Genomic DNA, 22679 nt, shown 5'->3' with positions numbered 1-22679 from the left:
ATCTTTACATCTCTCTCTAAGTTTCTCTCCCTCTCTCTCTAAGCTGACAGAGACCCTGCCTGTGGAACAGCTAGGCGTTTTCGAATGTGGGTGGTCCGCCGGGGGTGGGAGGGAGGGAGAGAGAGAATTAGTCCAGCTCTCATGTTTCCCGAAAAGAGAGGGAGGAAAGGAACGAGAAAGAGAGAGTGAAAATGTGTGCGCAAGCGAGAGAAAGAGAGAGAGAACATGCTCAGGGATTACATCTGTCTTCCAGATGTGGCCTCCACCGTTGTCTGAAACAGGAAAAAGAAGAAAGTTTAAAAGTAAAGGAAAATTGGTGCTAAACAGTTTTTTTTATTGTTAAGGATTACGCATACAGTATAGTGCGGACTACAGTATAGCGGTCTACATTGAACCATGGTATGATGCCAGTTCATTCCTTATGAAACTGCAATGAAATGACGTGGTGCACCCGTCCAGTAGACCCCTTGATGATAATGCATATAAAAAAAGAACACCTGTCCAAATATTGTTCTGTCCTATTGGATATGCATCAGCGAGAGGACAGTGAGTAATGATAGAGGGAGGGAGATAAGAAGAAAGAATAAGAAGGGAGATGGATTTCCATAGGCAGACAATGCGAGTAGAGGCAACCATGCCGTTAGGCCTAAATCAGAGGGAGGCTGTATCTCGTCTGTGTAGACAGTTGTGGCCCAGGGTTGATCCTCAGATGCTGAAGCCTCATCAGGACGGCAAAGGATGCGGAGTTGATTTGTGCCTTTATGCATAACCAAAGCCCAAAATCTGAACAAACAGCTCATGGAATCACTAGTGACCCATCATTAACACAACGGCTGTAACTTCTGAAGCTCTCCCTCAGAGCAAAAATGTTGTTCTAAAGACCTTGTGGTCCCCCATTGAAGTGGGGGCAGCTCGCTGTGATTCGTGGACACCGCAATATTTTTTTGTTATCATCGCGCAAACCAAAGGAAAATAAACAGGATGACACACTTTTTCCTCCACCGCAGACAAGGCCTCTCCCTTTGCTAGCTTACGCAGCACTCACCGTAAACTACTCAAAATATCAACAGGACAGGACTGATTACAACCACAGTATACCCTCTAATACACATCAAATACTGTCTGGTCTCTTTGTGGTTTGTTGAGAAGAACATCTGAATAAAAATACAGCAGGCTACAAAAGCATTGGCTAAATGAATCTGGACCATATAAAAAGAGACGGTTTCATCCCTGGAGGTAATCACAGAGGAAATAACAAATACTATGCGTGCCAACCCGAATTTACAAAAATACGTTTTGAGAAAGGTAGACCGAAACTTTTATGAAAAATGTGGGCTAATAATGTGGTGATATGGTGTGTCTAGATATTAGAAAGGCCTTTTGATGGTGGCTAGCCTGCTGGGTGGGTAGCAAGTGGTATGCCAACTTGGAAATTCAAGGTTTATTGTTACTTTGCGTCATAGATTTTTTTGCTTTGCATATAGTGAGGCATACTGTAATAATTATATCACAGCCCATGCTGTTCCCCTTCCAACAGAGCAAGGCCTAAAAAGTTAGGTCCAGCGGGCCTGCCTGCCTGCTCTCTCTCCTCATCAAGTGTTCTCCACGGCACAGGCTCTAAGTCCACTCATCTTTTCTCTATTAGTGCTGTTTTCATGTTCCTCCCTGTAGCGTGAGCGTGTGTGTGTCTGCAATTGTTTACGAAGCACTGTGAGGAGCTAACATTTGCCCTGTCCGTGAGTGGGTTGGTGCGACAACTCATAAAGCCAAGATGAAAGCTTCGGCCAAGTTAGCAAATAATAATGCAAGGAAGATGTGTCCATTGTAACGGCGCATTTAAGGGTTTGAAGATGTTTATAGCTGGCTGGCAATATTCAAGTAGTTGACGTTGAATGGTAGTGTCAGTTTATTGCTTCATGAGGTGATATGTCATGCCAAACACATGATTTACTATTATGGCTTTTGACATTTTTTACCTTAGAAGGGGTAAGCCTACCTCTGTCAATAATCACATGGAACGGTTAACATAGAACTTCCAAATGAATCCGTTTATTTCAGTCTCTAAACCATTTGACACTGCTATGATTGGTAAAGCATGCAATACATATTCTGTAGCTATTAACAACATTTATTATAATGCACAATTGAAAGCAAGGACAGCACTAATTTCCTTAGAGGAGTACAATTAGTGCATGCTTTCACACAAATCAATGTAAGTGTCAGGACAAAGAAGAGACCACGGCCAACATGACTGTAGGCCTACAATCACGCACATCTGCCGAGGTTAGGGGAGCTAGCACGATCCAGTGGGACACACACACGCACGCACGCACCAACAGCTGGACTGATGTTTAGGATGGGAGAAGCACGACTGGGTGGAAGTGGACTGGTGCAGCCAGCCAATATGAGAGTCACCTTTCATCCCCTCACACATTGTTGGCCTGCCTTGGACCCGAGCCAGATGTGGAGAGAGATGGAGACGGAAGATGGGGAGAGTAGAGAAAGAGAAATAAAGAAAGAGAATTAGAAAGTTCTTTTGGAACTTTTGTGAGTGTAATGTTTACTGTTTTTTATTGTTTATTTCACTTTTGTTTATTATCTATTTCACTTGCTTCGGCAATGTAAACATGTTTCCCATGCCAATAAATCCCCTTGAATTGAGAGAGAGAGAGAGAGAGAGAGAGAGAGAGAGAGAGAAAGAGAGAGAGAGAGAGAGAGAGAGAGAGAGAGAGAGAGAGAGAGAGAGATGGTCTGCATCTCTGTCAGGAGGAGTGTGCAGTATGTGGTCCTACTGTGAGATGTTTTATGTGTGTGAGAGCGGTACCACAGGAGGGAAGAGGGCTGTGGATGGACAAGAGGCAATTACATAAGGAGGAGGAGCAGGAGGCAAAACTGAGCCATCTTAAAAAGACACACATCCAGGCCAAATTTCCCAACAGCTTTGGAAAGAGTTTTAAAAAGAGTTATCTGTGTTGCGGTGAAAGTTTTAGAATTTGGGATAAAGGGCTGGGAGGGCTGGGTTGTTGTTTGTGTGACAGTTCTTAAGGGTTTGTGGTTTTACACCACACCTCCTACAAAAGCCAGTGCTTGAGAATTTACCGGAGGGGAGGGGCCTGACTCCGGACTAATGACGACTCAGTATGGGCTGTGGGTGCTGGATGGTCCCAGAGCTGGCCATAACTGATGAATAGTGTGGTCCACACTAACTGACATGCGCCGTTGGCTATAAGTGGGTGCGGTGAGCAGAGCCTTTTGAAGCTGGGGCTGTGGGCTGTGTTTGAACCATCAGCAGAGACCCTGCTCTCTGTAATGGACACCGACCTGTGGTTTGATCAGGGGCTCCGGCAGGCCAAAACAAGCACACACTTTCCTCCAATTGTATTACTGGGCTTGGGGGAGGTGATGGTATTATTTCTGCTACAACACTGGTTTAATTCAAGGCAGATCTGACCCCAGCCTCACTTCTCCAGTTCAACTCATTGGATCAAGTCATAATCCTGCCTCGACCACATGAATAAGACACAGAGGGGCGATGCACTCGTTCTTACCGCATACGTCAAATGTCACTCTGGTCCACATTCAAGTCATGTGGCTCATGATGATACCATTTCATCTGAAAGTTGAGGGAGCTTAACTGAGATCTACAGAGACGAGAGGAGAAGACAGACAAGTAGGACGAATGGTGCCACGCCACATTGACACAGAATCAACTTGGAACTCTGTGGCTCTGCTGTTTGCACAGATCCACAACCCAGCCAAAGATTCAGTGGATTACACGCTGTCCATGCCTTTTTACAATGCTGAAGTTACTTGGTGGCAAGTTGATGTATTAACATGGCAAGTACTTGTCCACCAGAGGCAATGTGAGAGCCTGTTAACATCTAGTAAACCATGAGCTACGGTTTGACGTGTCGTACTTGGTATTCATATTTGACTGTTTAGAAACGGGGGACCATTATTCTGGAGAAATTCTGAAGGTTGCGTTGCCACAACCACACATAGGCCTACTGTAGGCCTACACTGCACCCGATAAACTAGTGGCTGACCCATCACACCTCTTCACAGGAATAATGCACCAAACCGTCCCTAAACAGCAGAGCCTTATGAGGCGTTTACTGTGAGCTATGACTAAACTAAGGCATCTCCGAGCACTCTGCGAAACATCCAAATTCCATCCCAGAAATACAGGCCTTTCTCCAAAACACATAATAACTCCTGTTCAAAGGCCCTATCTTGTACTATAATTTCAAAGGGGCCAAACACAAAACATACTCACACTCAACCTTGAGCTAGCTAACGAGGACGGGGCCCGGGCCCGGGCGAGACAGGCTTTTCCAGTGACTGCGCAGCAGGCAGCGGATAGCAGCGGTTGTGGTTGCGGTTGGTTGCCGTTTGGTGTGTGACTCGGTCCAGCTCCCACGCAGTTGAAACCAGGGGTCCCGGAGCGGCGGGTGCTACTGAGGCCCCTGATCCTCGTGGAGGGGGGGAGGGGGCTTTAATCTGAGTTTGAAACGAGAGACAGACCGTCGGCACTCAGGGACGACCCTCTGATTTGTTCTGTGGTTCCTTTGATAGCATGCATCCTACAGAAGAGAGGGAAACATTAAAAGATGACAGAGACAGGTCTTGGGGAAAACAGGTTTTAATCCATGGAGCTTCAATTGCTGCACTTCGGTCACAGCCTCCCCAGAGAGCGCAGGGGAGTCAAGCTGAGAGTGATAAGCTAATATAACATACAGTTAAAACACAATAATGTACAGTTTCTGATAGCAATTAGAATAGTATTCTCTTTTAAGAGATAGAAGGGAATCTTAAGCACTTACAAATTTGTAACATATTGTACGAATTGGAATTCGTAATACAAATTGCATTTATTTTTTTATTTAATTGCAGGACACAACCCAGTAAGCAAAATGACGTTAGATGTCTTTTCCAGATGAAGTAAGCATTATATCACAATAATCATTTTTAATATAGGAAGAGGAGCCAGCTGAAGAACGCAACAGAATAATTAGTATTGCTCTAATTTGCCACACATACACTTACAGTATGTTAGCTTTATCAGAATCTTTCAAACTGACAGTCCAACCTTCAAAATAAACCAACAGACCACTAATTGTTTAGTTCAATGCACTGACTGTACGTCGCTCAGGATAATAGCGTCTGCTGAATGACCAAAATTGAAATGCAAAAACAAACAGTTGCAAAGAATGCTTGGTATTATTCTAATGAGCTCCACCCCCAAACAAGTACACATTTGGTTGGTGCTGACCAGATCCAAATCTGAACAAATCATAGACGTCTAGGCTATATTTCACAAGTTTGAACATCACAGTACAGTACGGCACAGTTAATACAGTACAGTACAGTACAGTACAGTACCAAACAGTACAGTTTAATTCAGTAGAGTACAGTACAGTACGGTACCAAACAGTACAGTTTAATTCAGTAGAGTACAGTACAGTACGGTACCAAACAGTACTGTTTAATTCAGTAGAGTACAGTACAGTACAGTACCAAACAGTACAGTTTAATTCAGTAGAGTACAGTACAGTACGGTACCAAACAGTACAGTTTAATTCAGTAGAGTACAGTACAGTACCAAACAGTACAGTTTAATTCAGTAGAGTACAGTACAGTACGGTACCAAACAGTACTGTTTAATTCAGTAGAGTACAGTACAGTACGGTACCAAACAGTACAGTTTAATTCAGTAGAGTACAGTACAGTACCAAACAGTACAGTTTAATTCAGTAGAGTACAGTACAGTACGGTACCAAACAGTACTGTTTAATTCAGTAGAGTACATTACGGTACCAAACAGTACAGTTTAATTCAGTAGAGTACAGTACAGTACGGTACCAAACAGTACAGTTTAATTCAGTAGAGTACAGTACAGTACGGTACCAAACAGTACAGTTTAATTCAGTAGAGTACAGTACAGTACGGTACCAAACAGTACAATTTAATTCAGTAGAGTACAGTACAGTACGGTACCAAACAATACAGTTTAATTCAGTAGAGTACAGTACAGTACGGTACCAAACAGTACAGTTTAATTCAGTAGAGTACATTCCAGTAAAGTATAGTTTAATTCAGTAGAGTACAGTACAGTTTAGTTCAGTAGAGTAGAGTAGCTGACATTAGAGTAAAGTACAGTACGGTACAACACAGTACTCTAGTGTGCTCTACTGTATTGTACTCTACTATACTCTACAATACTCCACTTTTATTTAATGTACTGTGTACTGTAATGTACTGTAGGTACTCTGCTGTGCTCTAATGTATTGTATTGTGCTATGCTGTCCAAACTTGTGGAACATAGATGTCTATGATTGGGCCAAATCATGGCTGGTCTGGACCGGACCAAATCTGAAAAAATTATAGACGTCTATGTTTGGGCCAAATAAAGGCAGGTCTGGACCGGATCAAAAATCAATGTCCTTGGACGTTGAAATCAAAGTTGGTCGGGACTGCACCAAAAAAAGTGCTTAGTGGGAACATATCATACGAAATGGATGAAGTTGTACACAAAATGTACAGTTTTTATTGGTAGTACTGGGCTCCTAACTTCTAAAAGATAGTAGCAAAACACAAAATTAAGGAATACCAGAAAATATTTTGACATCAATTGAGATATAGCCTATATTGGGCCTAGTGCTTTTTACACAATGTAGAAACCAAATATTCCACAAATGACTTTCAATGACAGGTATTTGTATCAACATTATAGCTGTTTATAATAACCATATTAGCCCATCACTGTCTATAGTGAATGATAATTCTTCACATTTTACAGATTAAACATCCAAGCTGCAACTGCATGTCAGCCATTTTATCTCAATCAGTTTCATGGGAATATGCATTTAGATTTTCTCGAATGATGAACGAATTTTGAGGAGCATCTGCGACCAAAATGGCTGACTTTAGAGTCCTGGTTGTACATCAATTTTGCACAATTTTCGGGGACCCATTTTGGCTCGTGACCGCTACTTTCAAATCTACTGGCTGAAATTATACAAACCTCTGTAGCATCACTTTAAGGCAACATTCTAAAGACATTATTGGTGATAGTCAATAATCAATATGGTAGTAATCTGTCCTTCCTGATTTTGTCAAATAGAATTTTACCCTGATGTCCATGCTTTGGCATGTTCATTTTGGTCACATTTAAATCAATGTGTCAGTCTGAGATAAAGCGTTTGCAAGACTGCCATGTAAATATGAAAATATAATCAAAACATGATCTAAAGAAAATGTTTAATGCCTCACATAGCATACTCTTACACAAATGTGTTTCAGTTTGTGCATGGTTTGTTTAAAGGCGTGGGCTTGAGAGAGAAATCAGAGTGTGAGAGACAAACCGTGAGAGAAACAGACAGATCGGGGCTACTTTGATGTGCTTCGGTGCTGGGTGCTGCTAGGAATAGATGCTAGATAGAAAAAAGCACACATCGCAGATTCAATGGACAAATGTCTGTCTACAGACCACTACAGTAGAACTGTGTGTGTGTCGCACAATAACTCACAAGAGACTCACACTCATCCATGTGTGCAGACTCAAGTTGTCAATCACGTGAACTGAAAAAAAAGAAAAGAAGAAAAAAACATTTTCTCCCAAATATCCTCAAGCGAGGCAGACAACCGACACGCCTTTAAAGGGAATCAAAACAGCCTCCACCACATTTCAATCTTTGTTGTATTATGTTCCCTCCAGAAGGAGAAGGAAAAGTAGTATTTGTGTGATCGGAAATCTGCGACCAATATGCTCCCCATATGTCTGACTTCAGCGTTGTGTCTTTCAACTCCGGTCTTGTTTTTGTTTTGGAGGAATTTGGCTTTTCTGCACATATCTATTTATCTATTCTTTGATCTTATATACCCAGTGTATTAAGTGAAGCCTGTCTTTGTGTGGATGCTGACAGCCCATCACTTAGCAGTGACTGCATGGTTTGCTTTATCAATAGCACATACAGCAGTATTAGGAAAAAGGGCCTAAATGGGGCCATAGGCCTACATTAGACACAGACAGAGCCCTGTAAACAGATCATGTAGAACTGCAGTTCAGATATGAAGCACATCAAGAAACGTCAATGTTTTTTCAATCTACATTCCAAGATTACTTCATTTCCATCACACCGCCAGACTAGAGTTGCAGCCAACATCTGAACACTTCATCATTCATTGAAATATTACAGACACTAAGCCCAGTAACTCACAGCCATAGTTTGAAATATTCATCTGTGTATTCACGTCTATTGCCATGACTCAACGTGGTTCAACATGGTCTCTGTACAACAGTAATTATCTATGGAGGCTGTCATATTTATTTGCCTAGTAATTTTAGACTGCTGAAGTCGGTTGGTCAGTGCTCTCACTGCGTCGTGTAGATTGTTAGATCGTGTCAGATTGAAGAAGTAACAGATTGTGTCAACTTTTCCTTATTTGAGGCAGGGTGGTCCCGCTACAGCCTAGTGTCTGGGACTGTCACAACAACGTGACCCCTGAACATTTCCAACACACACTCACCCCTGTCCCATCTGTAGGGCGAGGGAGCAATCCTCCCCAATAACAAAGCCGCCATTGACACTGACCCCAATCTCCTTCCTCCACCCCTCCATCCCCCTGGTCCTCATCACCCTCCCACATTGCCCGCCCGGGCCCAGTGCTGGGCTGGCCATAGGGCCCCGGAATGCGGTTCAGGTGGAGAGCTGTGCTGTTTCCAATTAGCAGGGTATAAATTAGCATTGCTCTCTCCTGTCTCCTCTCCAAACATTGCTGTCTCCCCATTCTTTTTGACCCCTCCACACTTCACTCTTGCTCTGACCTCCCCTCTGCCACACCGCCACATAACTTTCCTCTCTTTATGGCTCTTGTCTGCAGCCCCTGCACTACCTACTCTCATGCTGTGTGGTTAACGTGCAGTGCATTTGGTATAAAGTTCTTTGTCGTCGGTCACTGAGTGTATAAATCCAGTGTTTTATATTTGAGTCTGAAAGGATATATACCTCCCAGGTTTACTGTAACTCTGCTCAAATCCTGTACAGAGGACAAGGACAAAGACGGACTCATATATAGTTTCTGTCTGCAATCCAGTATACTGTATGTTGGGTCATATTAATATTCAATTACAAAAGTAGAATGTGCAAAATGTGAAACTGAGTGAGTGTAATATTTTATTTCTGGACTTGTTACAACGTATTTGCGAGCTCTTTTTCCACAGGTCAGTCTGTTAAATGGAGTGTTATTTTTCCACAGGTCAGTCTGTTAAATGGAGTGTTATTTTTCCACAGGTCAGTCTGTTAAATGGAGTGTTATTTTTCCACAGGTCAGTCTGTTAAATGGAGTGTTATTTTTCCACAGGTCAGTCTGTTAAATGGAGTGTTATTTTTCCACAGGTCAGTCTGTTAAATGGAGTGTTATTTTTCCACAGGTCAGTCTGTTAAATGGAGTGTTATTTTTCCACAGGTCAGTCTGTTAAATGGAGTGTTATTTTTCCAGGGCAAATAGATCAGGCTCAGTGTAGCCAAGTAGGACCTGAGGTCAACCTGGCACTGAGGGTTCACATCTGTTTAAATAAATCCTCCACGGTGCCATCAGCAGTATAAACACACATGCACACACGCGCGCACACACACACACACACACACACACACACACACACACACACACACACACACACACACACACACACACACACACACACATACACACAAAACACACACACAGAGAAACACACACAGGGATAGTTTTTCATCATTAACTTTTTTCACATTCCCGCTTTTGGCACCTGTCATCCCTATATTTTTTTGTTTAGTTTTTTTACGAGCACGGGCTGCCGTTACTGAGAACACAGCACATGGGAGGGAAATTTACAGAGCGTGTCCTCCCCAGACCGCGCATGTTCGCAGGGATCAAATGCTCCCAAGGTGTCCTACGTATAACTCTATATTTTCCATCTTCCAGAACCCCCCCACTACCACTGCACTCTTTTACAGAGCCCGAGACCTCCGCTTGCCCTCTGAGCTCTCACTTTATGAGCTCCAGCTCATCCCTTGACTTGTAGAGAAAACAAGACTGGGGCAGCCTTTTATAGGGCTGCTAGGGAAAAGACAGGAGAAAGGCCCAAAAAAATTGAAAAGTATGGTTTAGTCTCCTGCTCCCTGCGCATCAGGGAGAGACATGGGGAGGGTGATAGAGGGAGGGAAAGAGGGAACTAAGAGGGAAGAACTGCGGAGAAGAGAGGAGCAGTTTGCTGAGGAAGTGGTCATGCTGTGTTTTGCAGCAGCCTGCCACCAGTGTCTGCACCAGAGACCAGACCAGCATCCCCTCTTCGACTGGCATTCCCTCCATTCAGCTGACCAGGAGGGTGAGGGGGTGAGGATGCAGAGAAAAAGAGAGAGAAAAGGGACAAGTGAGTGAACTCTCCTCCCTGACACAGGATCACTCGTGGGCTCCCTCCTCCGCTGGAGTCCCGTGCCTCTTTAGATAAACACAGCCGATCAGTTAACAGCTTTCACCTCCCTCACTCCCTCTCTCCCTCCTTCCCTCTCCAGATGTTTGGCCCATGCAGCCAAGTGCACCCAGGGCTGAGGAGTGGAGATCTCCAGCATCGATTGGAATGCTGCTCCTCCATCCATCTCCATCAGTGAAGACGCCATTTGTTTGACTTGAGATGTGATTGTGTTTTCCCTTCCCCACACCTGCAGCTTCCTCTGGACCTACCCTGAGACCTATGATCAATCGCATTGACTTGGGAAAATAGTAGCAGAGCAGCTGCAGCCCCATGCTTTATGAGTTCTGCCTGTGGTTCCAGGCAACCTGTGGATGAACAACATCCTGAGCACAGTTTAATTATCAAAGTGTTATTCCCATCAAGCTAAACCCAGGAACACATTTTATGTTCCTCTTATATTCTTGCAATGGAGTAATCATGCTCTACCCCATCTGTTTTAAGCTGTTGCTCTCGCTTCCCTTTCTGCACTGCTGTGACTTTGTGTCATTCAACAGACTGTGTTTTATATGGACTAAATGCTCCTCTAACTCTGTCTTATCATGCACCAGGCCCAACCTCATTAGTCAATAGCGCTCAGCAACTGGTAGTAGGGAGTTCTGAAGAGACGGCCCAAACTTAGCAGTGCTCATTTCAACACGGTGGGCTACCCTGTTGTTCAAATCCTCTCAAGCTGTTCCAGACATCTGACAACCGCTACTTTTATTTATTGACTTCATTTTGCTCAGAGGGCAGGTTTTACTTCTCCCCTGAGTGATGCAGAGTTAATGTAGAGCTGTGCACTGCAAGTGTTTTTTCTCTCCCCTTTAAACCGTACTTAAGCGTTTAAACACTCTGGGTAACGACGTGCTGTTGTGAAAGTGAAAAACCATGCCGGATAAAAAAAAAAGACAAACATCCCTGCAGGCTTTCCCTGAGGAGAGAGGAAGCCATCGAGGAGAGGATGAGAGAGAGGAGGACCCTGTTAATCAAAATGAATGAGCACCTCTTAGGGCCCTTGTCTCAACTGAGCTAGGAGCGCTCAGAAACCCCTGGGCTGAGTCACTGCTTGCTCAGAGTGTGAAGAGAGAACCAGATTCTCTCCCACACACAGACAAGATATCACCCCAACCAATTGTAGGTTTCTGTTGTATTAATTGTTTTCTCTTTTTTGCTTACTTTTCCAACATGTTGAATATTGATATTCACGTCACATTTTGTCAGTGTATCCTGCTAGAAATGAGTAAATAGTCTATTTATGATGAAGAACTGTTTTCTCACATTTGTCAGCACAACGAGGGAGGACTTCAGTTGGCATCTGATAGATCCTCCCGGAAATTGGAACGATCACATATCAAATGTATCTTAACCAGCATTTTTACCTTTCGCCAGTTGGTTTTAAATTCTACAAACTCTACTGCTGCTCTACTGTCAAAAGTAAGAGTCTGCTATGAAAATGAAAGTAACAGACATACAATGGTGATTCCATACTGCATTTCAAACACAATGTTTGTGTATGCAATTTAAAAACAAGAGTTACTTGGAGTGAGCACATATTACAATGATCAATGAATTAAAAGAGCTCTGATTGTTGGCAGAAGCTCAGAAGGGAGGGTTTCAGTTTCCCCAAGTTATTATTACATAAATGCCTTTTGAGTATGGAGATCATCATGTTTTGCTGTGTCTGTTTTCCTTTGGATGCATTGAAGTGATTCTCCCTACTGTAGCTCTACTGCCTTATAGAATGCCTTCCCCGGAGCAGCTTTTTCAAATTTGGGGCTTGCGACACTCAGCCAAAAGCCGCAAATTACCCCCTTCTAGCAGCAGCGAATTAGGAACAATTTTGTGTTTGCTATAAAAAAAAAAAAACAGGGGAGAGAGAAGCAAGGGGAAAATGTAGCTTACACCAGGGACCACCAACGGAGGCAACATGGGATGAACAGCTCGCTGGCCGACAGATTGGGTGGCAGGGCGGTGCTTTTACGCTTACTCTCTAATCTCTGATCTTCACAGCAATCAGCTTTATCACATCACTGCTACATAGTATAACACAACATTCATTACATACAGTAAGAATTACTGGATTTATGTTACTGTTCCATTGTTTACAAGCCTTTGAATTAGCTTTGTAATTTCCCCAACCCAGACCTGCAGCACTGATAAAATAAGGCTTTTGCTCCAATACCAGCACCCTCAGGGATGCAGTGACTTTGTTGACATTATGTAGCAAAGGGTGAGAGATATGAGGTGCCAATTCAATGGATGTACTCTCTTTATGTCATTGATGCCATTCCCTTCAGTAGAGGGAGAGGGCTAAGTTTGGCTTCCCTGCTATGCGGTTGGTCTGAGCACCAACGTAAAAATGCTTTTTTTCTTATTTTTTACAAAGCGTGAGGTTTGGCTCGCCCGCCTAATCTGCTTCGATTGAGCCAGTCCATGTTTTTCCCATTCTGGCAACATTTTCAATGCCCTTTTAAAATCCACTTCCAAGTTGTAATATGCCACTGCAGACGTTATTGAGAGAAGGAAGAAAACCAAAACTGGAGAGAGAGGGGGTTATAGGAGGGACCTATCCCCTACTGTTACCCTTTAACTTCAGAGTTTCCAAACTTCATCACGTCTCCATGGTGATGTCTGGTGGAGCAGGCAGGCCACTCTGTCTTGCTCAGAGATCAGTTGGCCAGAGCAGACCATGGCCAGGTTGGGGTTACTGAGTTATTCTCGTTAAGCCATAGGCCTACTACAACTGTAATCAGAGACCGGCTAGCCTGACCCCACTCTGACACGTCTTGGACCAGATGTTAATTGTGCTTCCTGCTTCTTTTTGATTAAATGACAGCAGGTTTTAGTCTTGTTTGTATGGCTAATGGCGCTCATTTGGTGCAATAGGCGGTTAAGGGGCTGCTGTGGGTGACATCACCCCTCAGTGCCTTTGATCTGAGCTCTCTGAGGATACGCTAGCTAGCGTTTCTTGTTGGCCACGGTTGTGCTAGGGTTAGAGCTGTTGGTCCATACCTGGGGGTCTGGACTTGATGACGACAAGAAGGTAGAGTTCATGACATTGCCCGATTCTTGTTGCCCAATCATTGGGCACATTGGGTAGAGCTCTCTTCACCCACCAGCCCTAAGAGGTGCCAGGCTGCAGGAAAATGGTGAGGGCATGAGGTCGCCAGCTGGGACGCAGCAGGGTACCAGGAAGATTGAAGGGGGGCATAGGGAAGAGTAGGGGGGTCATGACCAAATGCCACCCATTGAACTGCATAATGGCTGCATTAGAGGGCCTGTGTTTTTGTCTCACAGATGTTATAATGAGGCTGATTCGATTAACAATAAAACCCAGAGCGCAACTGCGGATATTTTGATGTTGTTTGCGGGAATATTTTGGATCTTGGTGTTTCGTGAGAGAAGTTGGGTAGTTCTTCTGGAATATAGAGGGAGTCAGTGGGTGGAGGGTGTGGTTAGTCAATTCATGGGTATAGAGGCGAAGTCCATTAGGGTTCTATGATTAACACCAGGAAATCTAAGTCTCGACACCAACTCAGAGAACTTCACCCTTGTCTTATCAGGCACCCAATCAGACCCCATGCCTACTTGTCTTTTCCTGTCTTGCAATCTCTTTATCTCCATCTCTATAAAGCCTTCTCGCTCCCTCTCTCTACCCCTCTCTCCCTATTTTTCTCCCTTCCTCTCTCTACCCAGCTCTCCCTCTTTTTCTCCCTCCCTCTCTCTCAGCACGTGGCTGAGGTGTGAGATCATTCTCCTTCTGGGTGGCTTTCCTGCTATATGTCATTGTCAACTGCTGGCACCGAGGGTTGGGGGGGTGGGTCCCTTTTCCAAAAACACACTGCACTGCCCTCCACCGCCCCACACACATACATTCTTGGGCACGAGACTGGAGAACGGTGCACCAATGCAGCACCCTTTTTTACTGGGCCTGGCAGGGTGAAGCACAGACCGGTGAAGCAGGGGAGAGAGGGAGACGTGTAGGGTGGAAGATATATAATTGAATAACTCTCAAAAGCGAGGCAGCAGGGATCAGCCCTGCCAGGAAAAGCAAACGCCAACAAGCCGGGCCTGTGGAAGTCAGCCATTAAAGTGAGAGGAGAAAACCTCCGCTCTGAGCAGCCGCAGCACAGGGCTAGCTTTTCAAAGGCTAACTAAAAATGCCACCTACTTACTGTAGCTTCCCCCTTTATACATTGATACTATCACTCCCTCAATTCTGATCACTGTAGCCAACAGATAATCCCTTTGAAATTGTGCTGCACTTAAATGCTTATATTGTCTTTGGTCTCTTTCAATCAATTTCAATTCAGTCAGTTTAAATAACTTACAAACCACTCTCAACAGTTCAGGAAAATAAAAACATTCAAGGGAACTCATTCCAAATGTAGGAATAACATGTAGGAATAACATTGAAACATTGTAACATATGGGAATAACATTGAAACATTGTAACATGTAGGAATAACATTGAAACATTGTAACATGTAGGAATAACATTGAAACATTGTTTTTCCTCTAATGACTGAATTAGCTAAAGCTATCCCACAATGCACCACTCTGCACCGTGATCTGGCTGTGGAAAGGAAGAAAGGGGAGGGTGGGTGTTGGAGGAATGATTTTACCTTGCCTGTTTGGCTTGGCCTTAATAATGCTAGAATGAAAGCATGGCATAGCAACCGTGTCAGGCATGAATGGACTTCTGACTAAATCGACAGACTTTTCCCAGGAAATGGCCTCTACATCAAAGGGAAGATGTGAGTTATAATAAGTCATAACTGATAATCCACGTGGAACTGAGTAGAAACCTGGAGCGGTAACAGGGCACGCATCACTGATGGGAGTCACATAAACCTACATTCATCAAGTTCATAGTGTTATGAATAACCATAATGTGACATCGATTGGAGTCTTCTGTAGTGACGTATTCAATTTAAGGCCCAGTGTCATTGTTGTTACAATTACTGAGACCTTTTACATATTTCATTTCTAAATGAATTGGCAGTCAAGGAACATTCTTTCACATGCCATTTAACAAGAACAAAAGTGAGACTATAAGAGAGAGAATGTAGGAGAGAGGTGGTGCTGACCAGGGGTTAATGCAACAGGTCTCCACTGACAGAAAAAGAGGAGGTAGTAACAGTCTCTCACATCCTGTTAGACACCCATCTTGAAGGATGGAAAGGAAAGAAAATAAAGGCAAACACAACTGATTATTGGCAAGTTTCTTCCTCCCTTACGACAGGGATGGAGAAGTCATGTATGATAAAGGACAGCTGAACACACATACGAGAGGACATACATGCACCGTTTCTGTCTTGCTTGTTTTGTCAGGTGCAGTGACTTTCCCCGCAGATAAATGTCACTCCTTTCTCTCTCTGTCAATCAACAGCACTCCTCTGCTTTTCTGATAGTTTGTTTCTCTTTCTCTATTTGTTCTTGATAAAAGAGGATTGATTTCTGCATCATCTACAAAGCTTTCACACAGACCCATTGACTGACGCATGACGAGCACTTGACTTTGAGGTATCATACCTGACCAGGGAAAGTGACTCTCAACCATAATGCCTGTTTAAAATGTAGACGTTTCAAAGGCGCGCATTTGCAGCTTCTACAGTTGAAGTCGGAAGTTTACATACACTTAGGTTGGAGTCATTAAACATTTATTTTTCAACCACTCCACACATTTCTTGTTAAAACAAACTATAGTTTTGGCAAGTCGGTTAGGACATCTACTTTGTGCATGACACAAGTAATTTTTCCAACAATTGTTTACAGACAGATTATTTCACTTATAATTCACTGTATCACAATTCCAGTGGGTCAGAAGTTTACATACACTAAGATGACTGTGCCTTTAGACAGCTTGGAAAATTCCCCAAAAAGATGTCATGGCTTTAGAAGCTTCTGATAGGCTAATTTGAGTCAATTGGAGGTGTACCTGTGGATGTATTTCAAGGCCTACCTCAGAAAAAAAATTGTAGACCTCTACAAGTCCACAAGTTCATCCTTGGGAGCAATTTCCAAATGCCTGAATGTACCTCGTTCATCTGTACAAACAATAGTACGCAAGTATAAACACCATGGGACCACGCAGCCGTCATACCGCTCAGGAAGGAGACACGTTCTGTCTCCTAGTGATGAACATACTTTGGTGCGAAAAGTGCAAATCAATCCCAGAACAACGGCAAAGGACCTTGTGAAGATGCTGGAGGAAACAGGTACAAAAGTATCTATATACACAGTAAAACCAGTCCTATATCGACATAACCTTAAAGGCCGCTCTGCGAGGAAGAAGCCATTGCTCCAAAACCGCCATAAAAAAAGTCAGACTACGGTTTGCAACTGCACATGGGGACAAAGATCGTACTTTTTGGAGAAATGTCCTCTGGTCTGATGAAACAAAAATAGAACTGTTTGGCCATAATGACCATCGTTATGTTTGGAGGAAAAAGGGGGAGGCTTGCAAGCCGAAGAACACCATCCCACCCGTGAAGCACAGGGGTGGCAGCATCATGTTGTGGGGGTGCTTTGCTGCAGGAGGGACTGGTGCACTTCACAAAATAGATGGCATCATGAGGATGGAAAATTATGCGGATATATTGAAGCAGCATCTCAAGACATCAGTCAGGAATTTAAAGCTTGGTTGCAAATGGGTCTTCCAAATGGACAATGACCCCAAGCATACTTCCAAAGTTGTGGCAAAATGGCTTAAGGACAACAAAGTCAAGGTATTGGAGTGGCCATCACAAAGCCCTGACCTCAATCCAATAGCAAATTTATGGGCAGAACTGAAAAAGTGTGTGCGAGCAAGGAGGCCTACAAACCTGACTCAGTTACACCAGCTCTGTCAGGAGGAATGGGCCAAAATTCACCCAACTTATTGTGGGAAGCTTGTGGAAGGCTATCCGAAATGTTTGACTCAAGTTAAACAATTTAAAGGCAATGCTACCAAATACTAACTGAGTGTATGTAAACTTCTGACCCACTGGGAATGTGATGAAAGAAATAAAAGCTGAAATAAATCATTCTCTCTACTATTATTCTGACATTTCACATTCTTCAAATAAAGTGGTGATCATAACTGACCGAAGAGAGGGAATTTTTACTTTGTTTAAATGTCAGGAATTGTGAAAAACTGAGTTTAAATGTATTTAGCTAAGGTGTATCTAAACTTCATACTTCAACTGTATATGTGCTGAGGCCTGACGATGCTAGTGTAATCAATGAAGGCACTGGCTGTCCCAGAGTTTACACTTGATCTATTTTCTAATTTACCAGAGTTCTGAGATGAATCATGACTGACCACATAATAAAACGATGGCATTACGGCTCTGACACTGTTATCATACTGTTCGATACATGGGCTAAAATGACCCATTAGTGGTATTTTCAGTTTTCTTTCAAGCAGATAAGTATCATTCGAACACTAAATATTTACTGTCAGATGATACGAATCTCATGCTGTATCTATTAAGGCTACTTCACCACACTGTTTAAGATTATCAATAGCAATAATAAACATTTAGTGTTTTATGTGCAGAAAAATATATGACCACAAAAAGGATCAGATTAACAGTATGACCCACTATGAGCGAGTCTGTACATTTCCTGAATCAAACTTATTCCTTATTCAAACGGGGACACACAAAGAAAATCATTGTGTATTTCTCTCTCAGTCAAGCAACTTAACAATTCGCCATCAGGCAACAATCTTTTTATTTATTTAACTCCTTCAATGGGTGCCAAACGGCATTAGACTGAATTGGATATTGTACTTCTATCCATCAGCCCTTTCCAAAAGCTTTAGAGTAGTCATCAATCTAATCTAGACTTAGAATAGAATGAAATAAATACTTTCCTCCCATGAAACCTAACATTATTTTCTTCCTGTCATTTTCAGTGTAACACAGCACGGTCTGGCATAGAAGTAAAAGGAAAACACACAATAAATCTAAACAAGGACGTTAAAAAAATATATATAATATGGTTAATTATATAATTCAACATTTACATGAATAATCTGTCTCAAATACTCAATCTTCATTATAATCCATGAGAAATGTCTGTTACTTTGGGTTGAAACAGTACTAGAATCATCTCCAATGTGGCTCCAGATATTTCAAACGATATTAAGAGGGCAAGGAAACCTTTATATTCCTTTTATGTTTTGTTCCATTTATGTTTACACATATATAACATACAGTATCACAATTTTACTTGATTGTGATATCTATCAAGTTATAAAGCTATTTGTTATTAATTACTTTAAAATATTGTTTTAAAACATCCATAATTCTCAGGGCTTTAATATTCTTACAATGTAATATTGCTTTTATTTTCTGACTAATATATCTATATTCCACGAATCTGGTTCTAGCAAAACCGAGTTAAATCGCGTCTTGTAGATTTCTATTTAAACACATTTGAATAAATCCTCAACTGGCAACGGTTCGTTTGTGGTATACCTCTTTGAATAGTAGGCTATATGCTCAACCTACATCTCCCATACAAACATATTAAAACATTTCTATAAAAAATTCTTATAAGGAATGCTTTGGAGAGAGACAACCAAATGCGGGTTTAGAAATTACCTCATAATCTGACATCAATTTTTGGTTTGAGAACGAGCAGGCTGTGTGGAGAATGACGCAAAATCAGGCAATTATAATAGGATGTTGAACTAATGGATGGATGTGGTGTAACTCAACTGACAATCTGAAAGCTGCGCAGCTGCACAGACCGTTACTTCTAGACTTCAAATTTAGAAAGAGCATTCATTTACAATGTGTTTAAGCGTCAGTTTTTGGTGATGAATGGCAAACGACAGCGAGATGCTGCAGAACAACCACATTGAGAGATTTTCATAATATATAAATAATTGCAGTAGGGCCTATATTGTAGCCATAAAAAAATACGAACAAAAATTAAATGTTTCAATTGTAGTATCAGAAAATCCTCAACATGTAGTCATAACATTCCAGGATACTTGATTCAGACACTTTTAAAGCTATACCGTCAAAATGTGACAATTATTTTATGAATTGTATTTGACTTAATTAGGCTTACATTTTTTACATGTAGGCCTAAACATCATATAATTGAATAAAATAATATTTTATTATTAGAGAAATGCTAACCAGCCAAACTAAAATTACCCTAATTTTGTAAAAAGTTTTGAACATAATTTAACCCACACATTATCTACACAATCAACAACATTATGAATTAAATGGTTTTCCTGCTGAAAGATGCAATCAAATTCACTGCGCATTTAGGCCTACTATAGATTTTTTTTAAATGCAGCTATATTTCCATTGATTAAACATATACGCGATGCAATAATCAGTTGTTAAAGGCATCAATTACAGATCTTCAATTGTGCCAACATTGACAGGTCAGTGAAGCAAAGGCCTATAAGAAAAATGACTGAGTTAAATATTTTGTTTTAAATAATTCCCTTTATTTCTTTCCGAATGTAAAAGGAAACTCGTCAGTTAAATATTTACATTTCAATTGACAAATGTAATTTCATACTTTAGAAAGAAAAACGCAAGATGCTATGAAAAATGTAATCAATGCAAGGCATAAATCTACAGCATTCTTAAGAACTTTTCAAATAGGCCTAGATCAACAAGAAAGTTCATCCAATTACCATTTGCCAAATACCTTTTTTCACAAGAGCTTAAAAAATCTCTATCACCTGAGATACAAATAAACAATTTTAAGTCTGAAACACAACTAAAATATTCACAAGCACTGCTCATTTAGCCTGGTCAGAGGTGCTGCGCTGAGTTTGGAATTTCTGATATTCTTGATGTAAACTGACGAGATGTGGAGACGCCGCGGAGTGGAACAGCGCAGGGGACGCGTATGGAGCGCTGGAGGTCAAAGCGGAAGAAAAGGTGGCACAGCGGCTCGGATTGAAGGACCCGATAGTGACAGGCTGCTGTGATTGAAGAAAAGCCTTGGCAGCTAAAGAGTTCCGGGTAAACAGGCTCGACAAAGCCGGTAGCAGGCAGCTAACAGGTGGGATGGTGGGCGCGCATGACGAGTGTGCATGGTGATGGAAGCCGAACGGATATATCTCCAAACTGGGTAGCTGAAGACCCGCTGTGCCAAGTCCATAAGTACCATAAAAGTTGTGAAAGCCACTGGGCTCAAGGGGTTGCTCCTTGAGCACCCCGAAACGAACATGCTGGCGTTTGAACCTCTTCCTTCGACGCAGAAAGCTCCCATTCTCAAACATGTCCGAAGAATTGGGGTCTAGAGTCCAGTAGTTTCCCTTTCCTGGATTACCAGGCTCCCGGGGCATTTTGACAAAGCAGTCATTGAGCGAAAGGTTGTGTCTGATGGAATTCTGCCAGGCAGGGAACTTCTCACGATAATAAACGAAGCCGTGGCTGATAAAGTCACATATCTCGCTGAGGGTAAGACGCTTTTTGGGGCTTTGTAATATGGCCATTGTTATCAAAGCGATGTAGGAGTATGGAGGCTTTACCGACGCCGGGCTTTTACTTGCTGCTGGAGGACACTTCGACGTAGGTGAGTAGTCGTCCCTATCCTCGTCCTGCCCGCTCGAAGACAAAAAAGTGTCAGGTTCATGCTCTGCGCTTCTCGCCTCTTCCAAAGGTAAGGACACGAGATGCTCCTCTCCGTTATCCCTGAGTCCCTCTCCTACTACGTCAATAACAAAATCTTCCATGGGCTCCAAGTCCAATGTCATAGTCCACGGGCAGAGCCAATACCACCTGCCCCAACAGGTGGGAAAGGGCCAGTTCTTTGAAAGGGATAGATGCTCACGCGCAAGGCTTTGCCCTCTCCATTCACAAAAAAAAAAAAAAGCTTAAAATATGTGCGCTCAGCCCCCTCTTACGTTAGTTATTCAAGAGAAAAAAACAATCCTTCAGAAAATCCAAAGCCTTTTTATCTCCAAACAAACATGAAATGGAACAACTTTTTGTCTTCAACGGAGAAAAGGGAGAAAGTTATGAAGCGCGGTGAGTCTTCCAAGATGTCCAGCATCCTCTCTCGTTGGTTTCCTGTTGGAACTGTAACCGTATTGGATCAGGTGACTGTGATGTCATGGTTATGCTCGAGGAGAAGCTCTTAGCCAATCGAAACAAGGCAATCGGTACCAAAGTACCACCCGTTAACTATCATCATCCCATCACTCCAATATCAACATCATATTTCAAATTCCATTCAGTAAATTACCATTCGTTTAATAAGTGACAACTATAATATCAATATGGTGGGGGAAAATAATATGTTATCCTATTAGACCAAGGCCTACTTGTAGATGGCTATTCGAAATATCAAATATATGTAGGAGTAGACATATAGCCGCCCTAGATCATCTGAACTATCACCATATCAATAACACATTTTCAAAAACAAAATGGCCTATAATTGTAATTTCGTGAAGCGCCAAAAACAAAGATAACTCAGTATAAGCTTTTTTCGGAATAAATAATAACGCCCTACTATGGGCGCTTCGAACATTTTTCTTATACTATTTTAGCAACATTTGCCCATGTGCAAAACATGGAGGAGAGTATGAATTGAAGTATGAGTATGAATGAAAGGCTAAACAATAAAAATTTGCCTAAAGCCTCCATCACACCGACAGCTTTATTGTGTTTTGGTACACCAAAAGTACATTCCCTTCCAATGGAACTCTGCGTTTGCCTTGCAGCATTGTGTTACAGAGGCAGTTGCAGTGCGTTCTGTGTGGTGCATATGTTAGATTTATCGAACATGTGCATCTTATTGTATGCATAGACGGCTTGACAGAAACAGTAGCAGATGGTGAATGTTGAACTTTTGTTGCACACATATCCAGATGATGCTGCGTACATTTTGCGTAAACTCTATAGGTGTGATCGAGGCATAAATTCTAACATTTTGCACAAATGGCATCGACTAAACAACTATAATGTAGGGAAGCGTGTTGAGTTAGAAATGTTGAAAATACCAAGTTTGACATGAAGTTTAATAAAATCAAAGTGAGGAATCGTTTTTACTAGGTTAATGCTTCTTTCAAGAAATGATGTGCTTTGGATAAAGGCATAATGGTTGTGAAAATATCACTTCATATACTACAGCCAGAGGCCCACATTCAAAATTCTGCAATAATTTAAAGGCTAGATTAAATCAATCAATCTAGATCGATCAAAAATAA

General features: G+C 42.2%; 1 protein-coding gene across 1 annotated transcript; it reads right to left on the bottom strand.

The window, feature by feature from the left end:
* Positions 1-19936: 19936 nt before the first annotated feature.
* LOC106601372 (forkhead box protein D2-like) lies at positions 19937-21532 on the bottom strand. The gene has a single exon (XM_014193549.3). It carries the CDS (start codon positions 21219-21221, stop codon positions 20259-20261), a length of 963 nt encoding a protein of 320 aa, XP_014049024.3. The 5' UTR covers positions 21222-21532; the 3' UTR covers positions 19937-20258.
* Between the last annotated feature and the right edge of the window lie 1147 nt (positions 21533-22679).

Source organism: Salmo salar, chromosome 03 (assembly GCF_965601325.2).
Source record: "Salmo salar chromosome 03, fSalSal1, whole genome shotgun sequence".
In the NCBI taxonomy this organism is placed as follows: domain Eukaryota; kingdom Metazoa; phylum Chordata; class Actinopteri; order Salmoniformes; family Salmonidae; genus Salmo; species Salmo salar.
Note: the sequence above shows the minus strand (reverse complement) of the source record. Positions and strands in the feature narration are given on the sequence as shown.